At 30.3% G+C, this 13,850-nt stretch overlaps 1 protein-coding gene across 1 annotated transcript; it reads right to left on the minus strand.

The window, feature by feature from the left end:
• Positions 1-408: 408 nt before the first annotated feature.
• Positions 409-9,789, minus strand: LOC136990700 (ATP-binding cassette sub-family C member 4-like; the record flags this gene model as incomplete). The annotated part of the gene is made up of 6 exons (XM_067289113.1): positions 409-658; positions 928-1,053; positions 3,645-3,808; positions 6,429-6,518; positions 9,384-9,602; positions 9,684-9,789. Coding segments are annotated over 6 exons (955 nt in total), but the record flags the coding sequence as incomplete, so codon positions are not given.
• Positions 9,790-13,850: the final 4,061 nt, after the last annotated feature.

Consider the following 13,850-nt stretch of genomic DNA (forward strand, 5'->3'; position numbering starts at 1 on the left):
CGGTTATCCGAACGTTTTCCAGTCGGACTGTGTCGTGCTGAATCGAACGTTTTTGATACTAGATTTACTTCTAAAGTATAATTTTTATGTTTTTATATTCTTCAATATATTTATTTTGTATGTACGAAATAAAGAAATAATTTTTAACGGTACAATAGCCTTGATTATTATTATAAAAATTTTCGTTAGGCTTAAAATCGACGAAAATTCAACACGAAGCGATACGCAACGGAGAAAAATTTAACACGAAGCGACACGCAACAAAAAAAAATTTCAACATCGGACAGGTTAATATATTTTTTCGTACATATTCAATTATCCAAACAACCCCAGTCCCCAATTGATTCGAATAAACGACTCTCTACTGTAGTTAAATTTAAAAACAATAAATTTGAAACTGTTTATTACCTGTATCCTCTTCAATGAAACTAAAACGTCTGCAACAAAATTCATTGCTTGAGGAACTATACTAAGAATGCTGTTGCAAGTGAACAGGGAATAAATCATTGTGACGAACACAATTTTGGCATTTAATTCTCCTCCATTCAAAAAAATCGCAACAAATGACAGAAGAGTAAATAATTTTGCTACAGGATAAGACAGTATGTGCGATATTCCGCTTACATATAAAAACATTCGAATTTTTTTCATTTCTTTTCTAAAATATAAACAATTAAACAATATTAGTTGTACAACTCTGAAAATAATTATTTAAAGATTAACACATTAGCATACAGAAATTATACTAAAATCTGTTTAAACCGGAATCGGATGTTACCGAATATTTTTATGCAGTGTTATAATTTATGTTTTAATAGATTTTTTTTAACAGAAACGTGCTTCTGAAAACACTTCTTCATTTTTTGAGGCGTTTGTCTTATTCAGATTCCGTTTTAGACAGGTTTTACTGCATTTAATTGCACTTACAGTCTAATGTTTTTTATTAATGCTGCATACGGTAATTCCCAGGTGTACATTTTAATTAATCTCATATCAGCAATCATCTCGTTCAACAGATTCAACCTTTCGTCTGCCAAAATAGCTGCTTGTAATCTATTATATAATTAAATTTAAAAACATATAATTTTCAAAAATTGTATAAAACTAAATACTGAACGTATAGATTATATTTAAATATAATTTTATATTAATAGTTTGACCTCCATTTTGTAAGCATTGAATATTACAAAAGGAGCGTTTATGTTACTCGAATCTTTTTTTTAAATATTATTTCGATCTTAGAGCTTATTTTACATATTTACATTTCATACAAGTAGAAGCTTTATCAATTTTTTCAAAATAATTTCTAAGAATTATGTTCTACGTTTTAAATAGTCACATACAAGGAGAGAGCCAATAGTGCCGATTCGAACGAAACTTGTTGAGCACGTAGACTTAAGCACAAACAGTTCTCCTCTAAATAAGAAGATCCACTTTTCTAACAATTTCAAAAAAGTGGGCTTTGAAAATTGAGTGTTTAGCGTAAAGAAGTTGGAAGTTTCGTGTTCAGGAGTGGCCGTAGCCAAGTAAAAGGCAACGTTCTGGAGCTAGTAGATGTAGGTTCGAACATAGCGAATTTATTTTAATTTATTTATGTGTGACATTATTCTATTATTATCCGGCATAATTAGCATTCTTATTACTATTATTATTCTTTGTATTTATAACTTATAAACAAGAAATTAAAAATCGTGATGTCATTTGTTGCTTAGGGAAAACAAGCTTCTCTAGATTTTAAGCTTAATCTTGTTAACTAAAACTTTCTGCCTGTTTATTTTCAGATACAGTAATATTGCGACATTTGAAGCGTAACAAATATGTGCGTGTAAGGATGTTGTTCATAATATTAACAATTAAATGTACAAAACGATGCGACTAAGCTACGCCATTCTCATACCACTTGTCTTTTTTGTCTATTTGCACTAAGGTTCGCTGTTTATTCGCTCCTAAGAACATCCCCTTGTTAGCAATAGCAATAACTTTTGAATAATTTTTTAATGAATAATTTCTACTAACACATTTCATCACAATGTTTATACAGTATAACACCGGTTCTGTCATGTAAAAAATTTTGTTTTAGTCAACTGAAAAAGGTGAAAATAAAAAAACTCATCTCAAAAATTTCCCTAAACTTTCTGTTCGTCGATAAAAAATCTTTACTCCGGAAACGCTGGGTTACATTGCGAAAATTTTTGTCTGTTCTCAACGTCACGTTTTACTTTTCTGCTCGAACGTGCCACGTGACGCCATGAAATCGCTAGGTGTGTGGTGCACAGGACTTCCATTGTACGAAAACTCGAGATTTTGCTGTTTTTCCCAAAGTATGATTTGTAATTTTAATTTCACGCTAAATGTCGAAAGAAACCAACTGGGGTTTTCATAGTATTGTGCTACTGCCAGGATTGTATTTTTATCGCCACTCTAATAAAAATATCACCAAGTGGCGATTTTGGCGCTATGCAGCGCGAACCGTGCTTATCATATCATTTTACAAGTCTGAAATATTAATAAAAAAGTAACACTAAACAACTAAACATATTTTAATATAGACAACAGTCATTGTAATTTATGTAAGAAACAAACAGTTCAATTGCCGTTCAAAATTTCTATAAAGGTTGTCTATGTTACAAAGTCCTAATTTATGTTCTTTTATCCTGGTAATCACCCTCAGCAAGAAATCTAAAAATTTACCAACAGTTTATTTGCTGAAAAAAATTTTAATCCCTCACGAACGTTTTTCAACATTAAAACAAAATTTATATACAAATTTTGGAACGTATTATGAATTGAAATTAAATAAACGCATCGCGAAAACTAATAATTGTAACTAAATGAACAAATATGGAAAAATAAATAATTCAATCACGATAATGAAAAGAAAAAAGTTTAATCTCGTTTACAAAAACCATGAGTTGTTATGTTATTAGTCATTATACTTTAATTTCCTATTTAAACGTTAACAAGTCTTGATCATCTAGCGTTTAAGCATTTATCTACTACTGTATCTGCAAAATTTCTATGTGTCGTAGATATATTCCTTCTTATGGTCAAACTGATGTTTCTCATACGATATTGTATAGAATCTTCTATAGATATAGTACATATTTTATAGAATAATTCTATAGATAGTATAGAATTATTCTATAATTTTCTTACTAATTCTATACAATCTTGCCTGTCTATCCTTTTTTTATTTTGTATTCGTCGTAACATACAAGGATCTATATCGTGGGTGCTCTCTTAAACCGGTGTGAGTTAACTTACATAGGTTAAAGAAGAATGTCCTTAGTTCAATCGTATATGACATTATACTGTATAAAAAATATGTTAATGAAGTTTTCAAAAATTAAATAAACGGCCACGGTATTTAATAATTTTTCAGCATTGTCAATGTCATCCCGCATATGTGAAATTCATGGTCTATAAATATTCTTGTGATGCTCGAGATCGGTATGCTTAACCTCAGCCATATTACCATTTTCAATATCTGGTAATATCGCATGGATGCCAATTAATATATAATACTTTATCAATTTTAAATACATCAATTCCACCCTCATTAATGAATGACTATTTGATAAAAAATTATTTCTTTATTTTATTTACAGAGACTTTATAATTATATAATTTAGAGTAATAATTACCTCAATTTTGAATATACTTTACTCAACGCAAATTGTATAGGAACGAAGAGAAATATTATCAAGAATCCTATTAAAATAGTCCATCCATAATATTGCCACAACATCAGTATCGAAACAATGACGAAGAAAGGCGATGTAAATAAATTTGCAACGGAGAAAACTTTCTGAAATAAATGAAATAATTTGATTAAAAGTAATAAAACTTTTAGTGTAATTATTTTGGAGATCATAAAGTAAATCACGAACATATGAAGTATGCAATAATTAGTTTTATTTTTTAAATAGAAATTAATATTTCTGGCACCGACAGTACTATTACCAAACTGTTGCATAATATTGAAAATAGCTAATTACCAGTTTTTACATTTTCAAAACTTCTGTAAGTTATAAGTTATAAGTATTGTTTTGTATCAGCGCTTTCTTTCATTTTTCGTACGTTTATTTCCACTGTTTTATCAGTGTAAATATTATAGTGTGTATGAATACCTCTGTCATGAAAAGTATCGAAAATATTTAAATAAAAAGCAAAATTTGAATTTCACATCAAAATTTATTTCGTTTTTCAAAGTAATTTTTTCCCACTACACATATGAAAACGTTTTTCCTAATCCTTCAAACAGGCTGTAAAGTCGTTTTATCGAAAAATCCCTTTCGTACTGGCAGCAAATTTTGTTTTGTGGCATTAATAATCTAAAACGCTTACGAATTACAAAGAAAATAACATATGCACAATTGTACAGAACAAGTGTTCCTCGATCAGCCAATAGTTGAACAGAATGAAACGTTTGATAGATAAAAAAGTTGCAAAAATTTTTTCTTTTTTCACATTTCCTTTGATGAGTAGTTTTTATCTGAAGGCTTTTTCACAAGCCTCCTTTCTAGTATTTTATTGTTTTGTTTGAAGTGAAAATGGAAAATTTGATCAATGCCTTTGAAGAAATAAATTTCACCAAAAGTAATAAACCGTATTAGTAGACACCTATTGGGGCACCTTCCAGACGCAATTTCGAAATGAACAATATTACCTTTGCGCATATCAAACAGAGCTCACTTGAAGCCTTTTTTTAGCAACAGCTAATAATGTTATATCTATGTACCACATAGACAGAGACCTCATGCCTTTGTGATTCTGATATTGCAGATCAGTTTTTTGAATTTTGATAGGACTCACTCATTACTTGTAATAAAACAATGCATATTCTGATTTATTGTGTGCTGTAAGGTTTCATTATTATACATAAAACAGATTTATCAATATAATATTCTTATAGCATTTTTACTGATAATTTACTTACAGTTAAATAGTAATTTTTCAGCACTTTGTGTATTGCTTGAGAAGTTTCTAGAATCATTCGGTCAAGAGATATTTTTGATATTACAGCACTGTATTAAATATCTGTATAAGGTTTACTTGGCGCTAGGAATCTGAACATAGAAGACAGTCTCTCACAGACTGTGAGATTTTTTTTTGCTGTGTGTTCTTTTTGTATTTCTGGTGTAATTAACAATAGTAATTTCAAAAAGTGTTCATATCCATTTGTAAATAATTTCGCCAATTTTTAAATTTATGATGTAATTCGCGAAGAAAATTCACATTATCGAACCTTCCACTCTTCTCAGCGATTTTCAAAACCACTGTGAGCGATAAACAACTTTTTTGTTCTTAATTTTACTAGACAATGCAACTGTGTTTAAAAATTTGTCATTTATGGTTATAATGAAACTGAATCAAAGATGAAAACGAAAAAGACGTATATAGTATGAAAATGAGTTTTCGTTCAGTTATATCTGGCATTTTATTTGATTATGTAAAACGTCCATTAACACATTATGTGTAGACCAGGCTTAACTGGTTGCAAGATACACATGAGAACTGTGGTTTATTAGTGTTACAGTGTGTAAATATTAAAATTAATACAAATACGTTTTCCCACTGAATTAAACAGAATTTTTTCAATTTTTTGTACGGGATAATGCATTGCCGATTATATGAACTATTATACCACTAGATCCATATACTTGTAAGAGAGATGAGAAAGTAGTCGAAATATGCAATGATTCCAGCACACTAACGTTTCTACAGGCTTTACAATCAACCTGATCAAGTTGTAGATGCATGGAATTATCGTTTGACTAAATAAGGCATACCTAATTCTGAGACTGACAGCAGTTTCCACGGGTACACACTATATAGCAATGTCTGCAATATTCGAATACCATACATGTTAAAAATTTAATGAAAGCAGAAAAACACATGAAAATCCCGCATTTTCCAATAATTCTGACTTTTCATTTGCAATTATCTACTAGAATAAATTTAAATTAAGACTAAAAACTAAAACATTGAACATAAACGATTCTGAAAAATAGCATATACAAAAATTTCTTATTCAATTATGTATAAAATATATTTTTAATTGTTTTGTAAATTAATTAAAACCACATGAAAATATTAATACAGTAAAAATATTATACTACACGATTATATGAGAAAAGCGCATCAAAGCATGATTCCCATAAAATCGATTTGTCGTCTACTCAGGGGACAATTCGTACAAACTGTTGGTGTTGAATTTTATTCTGAAATGATCAGTATTGCTTTAAAAGGCGTCTGACGCAAACTATGCTTCACTGCGCTTTCCTCTTATCAGTATTACCTTTATTTGTTACTCTAAAGCAGTTAATATTGATTCAGCCATCTTAATAGTTACACTAAATATACGGGTTTACGAAATGTACTGTACATTAAATGTATTATAGTTTAGAAAATTATTTTTAACTTACGTTTTGGAATCTGCCGACGTCGTTGGCTAGAAGATTTACCATTTGTCCCACATTTGATTTTTCCAGAGAAGAAGAACTTAACCTAATTGCCTGCATACGAAGGTTTTATATAAAATAAATATTTTCAGAAAAATATATAAGATATTATATATCATTTAAGAAATACCAGTATAATTCTTAGTAAATTCTCTAAGGAAATTAATGGATTAAATTTTTCAACACTTCTTCACACACACAATTTAATAAAATTAATCTTATAACGCAAAAATGTATATAAATAATGGATTAAATTTAAATGTCGACCACAAGCTGATATGTTTTTATTGATATATTTGTTTTTATAACTTTGGGTTTTTAAAATAACTCAACTTTTAGAACTCAAAACAATTTTTGTTGTTGAAAATAATTGTTATAAAATTAAACTAATTGCACTCAGTACAGTGTGCTTCTATGGCTGTATGTCTAGGGCAAATGTATTTCAGGCACCTTTTACGAAATTTTATATATTTTCTGTTTTCTGGATTTCGACATTGAAAGCATTTCTTTTTTTTAGAAAAACTTTTAGTAGTACAGTCAAACCTGTTTTTATGCGCTCTTTTTATGTGCGATTTTTATTTGTTCGATTTTTTTAATGCGAATTTTTAATTTGTGCGGTTCTTTTTTGTGCGATTTTTTATTTGTGCGGTATAGTTGGCGACATGTCTTGTGCGATTCGTCATGTCTCACGTTGACTTATTATAGCTAAATAAACTTATTACAGCATAAATGAACTTATTATAGTAATATTATTGCATGAATATGCAAAAAATGAAATAATTTATTTTTTAAGTCAACAAAACACCACCTGGACAAAAATATGTAAAACAGACGATGCAGTCAAGTGCTGACATCTGTTATCAATAAATTCTATTTAGTACGGTTTTCAGTTATTTTCTATGTTAGACTTTTTCTATGCGGTCTCTATTGACCGCATAAAAAAAATATTTTTTTAATTGTGTTGCGAAAACTATTTTTTATAGCTTCTCCTGAAGTTTCGTGCGATTTTTTATGCGTTTTTTTTTAATGCTTTCCCCCGCATAAAAACAGGTTTGACTGTATTTTATCTTGCTCTCCATTTTTATTCCGTTTGAACTGTCTTGACATTTCTCCAAGTTGATTGCACTCAGAGACAAATACTTTTTGTTTTTATCTGTTCTTTGCCATAAAGTCGTAATTCATTTATGATAATTCTAGTGTTTGGCGAAAATCATCACTAATATCTTTTAATCTTTCAAGTTATTAATATTTTTGTATATTTTTATTTATCTACAAAGTTAGGCAATTTACAAATAACCAGTCTTTTTAAGTTAGGTTTAATTTTTATCAATTCGTTAAAGCCGATTGATATTCACATACGTAAACAGAAAGTTATAACTAAATGATTTTTGAACTTTGCATAGAGAATTATCCATTTTTCCGTCATTCTCTAAACCCGAAATTACAAAGTTATTACTGCTTTATATTCCAGTTTCATAAACTTTTGATGTAAATTATTACATATTGCATTGTTTTTTTGCTTTTGATATGTCATTTCTATCTTTACCCTTCGCTTTATCAATTTCAAGGACAGGGAGTCTAGTTCCAACATCTACAGTAGCAGTGTCTATATTTTTAATACTGGCCTGCGTTCTATTTAGTCGAACTAAAAGTAATGGTAAATTACTGTTTGGAGAGGCCTGTAGTTTCAATAAAAGTTTAATTCCTTCCTGAACCTTAATCTCTTTATCGGCACTTATGTAAGACAAGCCCAATTCTTGCGTCGACTCACCTGTAACATTTTCCTCGCTTCCAATTCGTTTTTTTACGTTTTGTGGTAATCCATCCTGGGAAAGTTTTCTTTTTCTAAGATGAGGATTCTGTCATTTTTCAGGAAAGTAACAATAACGAATCAAATCACAAGAGAGCAAAATATTCACGCCAACAGCCACGATAGTAACACAGCGCCCTACTTCTTTAACATTTACGGGAAGATAATTCCTACAGCAGATATAGATATTTTGTTATTATCAGCTGCATCTTGTTGGAACCATGTCTGATCATTAACAACAGGAAATATACTTAATTCTTGAGTGAAAACCGTCAAACTACAAGGAGGAATGCTGAGAGCTGTGGACTAGCTTCAATAGCTGTTCTCACACTCACGATATTTTATAGGATATGTTTGATTTTTGCTGCACTAGGAGAGTTCTTTACTGTAGAACTAGTTTCCAGACACTACTCAATTCATATCGCAATGCACGATTATTTTAATGGATCTTAAAATGACGGCGAAATAACTGTTTAGTGGCTGTATGCAATCATTATGTTTATGAATTGTGCATCTGTCCATTGGTTCAAAATTACTACTTGCGCTTGACAACGAATAGGAAGCTTCTGCTATTCAAACAGTACATAGAAAAATCGACTTAGAAAATCTCTTGTTTCTCTGACCTATCCTATATATTTTATTCAATTACAGTAGCAGAAACAACTGAAATAAATATGTTTATGAATTTAATATAAAACCACATAAAGTGTAACGTTCTGATTCATATTTTTTACTGTTAATTCTGATCAAATGCAATAGTTTTACACGTTTGAATTGTCGATTCGCTTTTAGCGAGATATCGTCTACAGAAGTAAGAAAAAGCGAAGTATTACTGGAGTATGTTCAAAAAGAAAAATATTTAATAGAATCTTTAGCAGAAAATGACGGTTATTCAAAATTTTTGAGTATATTAATTTAAGAATATTTCATTTCTTCATAACATTCATCAAATTAATTTGAAAGTCAAAATTGAAAATCTATGATTGCTAAAAAAATTATTCACAGATAGCATTTTTTTAAATTTCTCCGGTCTATTTAATCACAATATACCATATATAAATAATATAACAATAATACTTTACTCCAAATACATTACAATTGTTACTTACCTTTCTATAAATAAGAGTGCAGAAAGCTACCTTCAGTCTCATTGAATGATATTCTGTCATAAACAGATTAATATTATACGTAAAAAAATAAATTGCAGTAACGGCAAAGTATCCCGCAACTGTAACATAAACGTTGTATTGATTCCATTCCTGTCTGTTGTCAAAATAATGTATTGTTAATCCTACAAAGTATGCTTGACCTGTTACTATAGCAGTTTCCTATAATTATACATAAATATCAGTTATTTCAATTATTTTAATACTAGCTTCACCTTTTTTTAAAATCAGGTGTCACGATACCTGAATTAGTACAAGTAGTATTACAATCAAGTACTTCCAACCAACAAAACGTAAAGCAGCTTTCAGCATGCTTGAATTTTTTTTCTGCAATTCCTTTTTCCATTCTCTGAAAAAAATTGGATAAAGCATACAATTTAAAAACGATATTTCAATAAATAGTATGCAATTTTTTAAAAATTATGTTTAGGATTTTACAAAACCTGTTTTGGTTTGAAAATATATTAAATGCAGCACAACAGAATCTGGAATGTTCACTAATAACTAGCCATGGTTGTATTCTGCGACTGCGAATATTTCTGGACAAGTAGTTTGTAATGATCATGAGCCACAACAAAAATATCGGGTGATTCTGTGCAGGTTAATATACGTGGTATATATTCAGTCCATGGTGTGTCATTACTGTGACTGCCCCAGCATAAACTAATATATGACGTCTGAGAGTGTAGAAATTAAATGAATGTAGTGTAATGGTAAGTGAGTGTTTACATAATGTAGTGTTTTTACTACTAACTTTGACTTGTTGATTTTTGGTATTTGTGATCTTTGCCTGAAATCTGTGCCTGTATATTTAATGAGTATTTCTTGCGTATTAATTAAATCTTCCTATGTTATCAGTGGTGAATAAAAGAGTGTCTCTAGTATTATTAGTTGTAGTTGTTGTGTGTGTGCTGTAATTAGTGCTTGTTGCTTGATTATCTTGAGAGGTTACGCGATCATTAATGATAAATATTTTTCTGTTGTTGTATTTGATTAACAATCTGTTGTTTAATAAGTACAAGTGTTGTTTGTGGGGCAAGGTTGTTCTATATAATTGCTTTTTCTATTTTTTTTATCTACAACCCTTTGTTTGGTGACAGTGAGAGAAGGATATTGTTATGTGAATTTATGATGTAGTTGTTGTCTCTACGCGGTCATGTTTGTTTAGTCTTGTGATAACGTAGTAAGTACAGGTGATATACTCGTTCATTTCTATTGTCCGTTTCATATGTTAGTGTATTTTTTAGTCTTTGTGGTTGGTGCATGCATTGCCACAGAAACACCAAAACGAGGTTGGTTTTTTACATCTGCTGAAGACACTGCAGTAGCAATGCTTGAGCCGGCGCTGATTTCGTCACCGGTAACCAAAGGCGACTGTGGGTTATTTCTTGAATGCTAGTCTCTGCCTAACGCGTGAACGCGAGCGACGTCCGAGCCGGTATCATACAGATCTGGTTACTACCGTGATAAATATCCCTACAAAATGTAGGTGTGGTCACACTTAGCTTCATTTCTTTTCATAGACCTTACTGGCATTGGTGTCCCTACCAGGAGCTTATGCTCCAGCCTGCATTGCTCTATGGAGAAGTAAAATTATTTAACTTTCCTATCATCACCAGGTGGTGACCGCGGGTGTATTATTATTATTATTACTGTTATTATTATTAACTCATCTTGATTATATTATAAGATTATCTTGTCGTTTGTTGTATAAGCATTTAATACATAAAAGAATTTTTTAATTTATAGACTATAGAGCATACCTATTTATTTATCAATTTATGATTACAAGACCAATACAGTCAATACTTTGTTTTATGTTACCACTTTTTAAGACAATTCACATTGATGAATTTCACAATCACTACCAGAATTGATCAACTTTATCAATTCATTAATGTTATCAGTAATAAAAAGATTGGAAATAACTTTGTAGAAAAACTAGTAATTACTTTTGGATGTGTTTTGTATTCTTAAGATCCTAAGCAATATTTCAACAGGTATTAAAAAAGTTAAAGCACAGATATGAAAAGTGTCTGATAGAAATTGTTGCCTGGTGTATTTTCTTACTTTACTGGATTCAAGTCTGTTTTAATATAACTGATGATGTATGTGGAAAGGAGGAGAATGTTAAGATTAATAATTTCAATAAATCACTATATGTCAGGTCGAATAACTCTCAGCGAAAAATTTAGAACTGATAGAATATTTTATTAAAGCAAAGAGTAAAGGAAATATAGTTTAGGAAGTGATACCGCTCAAAGCACTTATCTTAAAGCCACTTAAAGTAGCTTTAATACAGATATAAACTGCCTGTGTATCTTATTACAAATAATGATTTTGACTAGAAACAGCTCCTTGTTTAAAAAGTTGTAACAAATGTTTTGTAATATTATTACAAGATCAAGAATAGAAGGGAAAATTAATAAATAGACAGTCTAAATGTATATCTAAACAGAGAAACTCGAAATGTATCTGTTAAAATTGTTCCAAACTAGGACCATTTGTTCCAAATCTAGTTGTTTTTTTTGTAAAGTTATTACACATTAACTGTAATACTTTTTTAAAATTCAAATATTATTAACTTTCAGGATTAAAAACATATAATTCTGGAATGTGAAATCGCAATATCACGAAGAAGTGTGCACAGTGACATGAAAATTGCCGGACAGATAGAGGTGTCACAAGTATGCAAATGATTAACGATGCACCTGTCTAAGGCCATTATTCCTGTACAGACAGAAGTGGGATTCATCCATAAATAATTGCCAATGTCATTAAGTGGCACAGTCTCGATGTGATGACACCATGCCAAAACAAGAAACATCGTGTTCAGTTGTTAGTGTAGCACCCAAACAGCTGCTTGTTGTGCGTGCAGCTGACTTCTTGCAAATGGTTTGAATGGACACGGATGCATTTATTGGAGATGATAAGTAACTTCATAAGTTACGTACCATGGCAAACATGTCCTGACAGGACGTTTGTTGAATCTGCTAGTCTCAACACTCATGTGCTAGTGGTATCGAATCTCTCTTCGACATGTTCGCAGATCTTTTTTCGTCCATCCTGTCACACATCACTGAATTAAGTTTTGCCCAGTAAGCGTGGCAACTGCGTGCCTTGACAAACCAAGGTGGCACAGCTCTAAGATACGATCTCGTTCTCCAGCTGTTAACTACTGGTATTCAGTTCGTAGTCGTCTCAGGAACATTTTCTATGTTTTTCAAAAATTCGGTTGCTGGAAACTGTCACTGTTGATACTTATGGCCCAAGCTGGCTGCTTGTCTTGACAGCCCGAAATTGGGTACCACATGACACAATGCATACTCAAACTTACTGATTTGCATAACTCTGTCATATCTAATCATACCTATAATATTCAAAAGACTACGCACATTCCTTTGTGTTGTTTGAATTTCACATTTCACAAGTGAATCTCATTTAAATATAACAAAGTATGTCAGTAGTTTACTACAATGTTTTTATACATATTATAATAAATTAATGTAAAACAAGCTATTACATCGTTTTCTAAATTAGTTCCCTAGCTTTTTAGCACATCTACTTTCTGTACCGACACATGAATCATGCAAAAAAAGAAAGTTTCAAGATGAGAGAAAAGCCAGATAAATTCCACATTTCGAACATTATAATCTAAAATAAAGCATCTTTGAAAATATTAAACTGATATTGTTTCTCATTGCGCTAATTATAGGCGAGTATGAAAAGAAATATGACTATGTAATTATCTGTTAAATTTTTTTAGCATTCAGCCACGTGACAGTGTGAGACACCGGCATTTTTTTCATGGAGAAACTACATGCTGTGTGCAGCTCAAAATTTAACATTGCGTGTACTACAGGTTAAAAAGATAAAAAGGTAAAAAATATTTCAGATTATAATATTTTAACAAACAATACACATTGTTTAGGTGATATTATTTGCATTGGGAAAGGCCAATTTGTATTTTAGCCTACCATTTGAAACGATTGGCCTTGCCACTAGTGAAAACCCTAATATTAGTAATTACAATTTCTTCATACATAACAAAAGTACTTATCATTATACGTCATAATATATCAAGCTATTACTTTTTCCATTAAACTACAACTAATAATTTTTAAAATATTCTAATTTAATCCCAATTCTATAACTAATTAATTAAAATAATAATTTTTCATATCAACACTTAGGTAAAAATTTTAAAATTTGTAATTATACACTGTGTACATAACACAAAACTGTTAATATCTCATATTTACATTAATTTATTCAATATTTTTTCACATTAACATTGTATTAATGCTGTATATGATACCTCATTAGACACATTAATGCTTTAGATATATATTATTCGCTGAAATAGATACAATGATTTTAATTAATGATTTTATTTTATTAATAGGAACA

This window comes from Centruroides vittatus, unplaced genomic scaffold (genome assembly GCF_030686945.1).
Source record: "Centruroides vittatus isolate TY-2023 unplaced genomic scaffold, ASM3068694v2 contig_1338, whole genome shotgun sequence".
NCBI lineage: Eukaryota > Metazoa > Arthropoda > Arachnida > Scorpiones > Buthidae > Centruroides > Centruroides vittatus.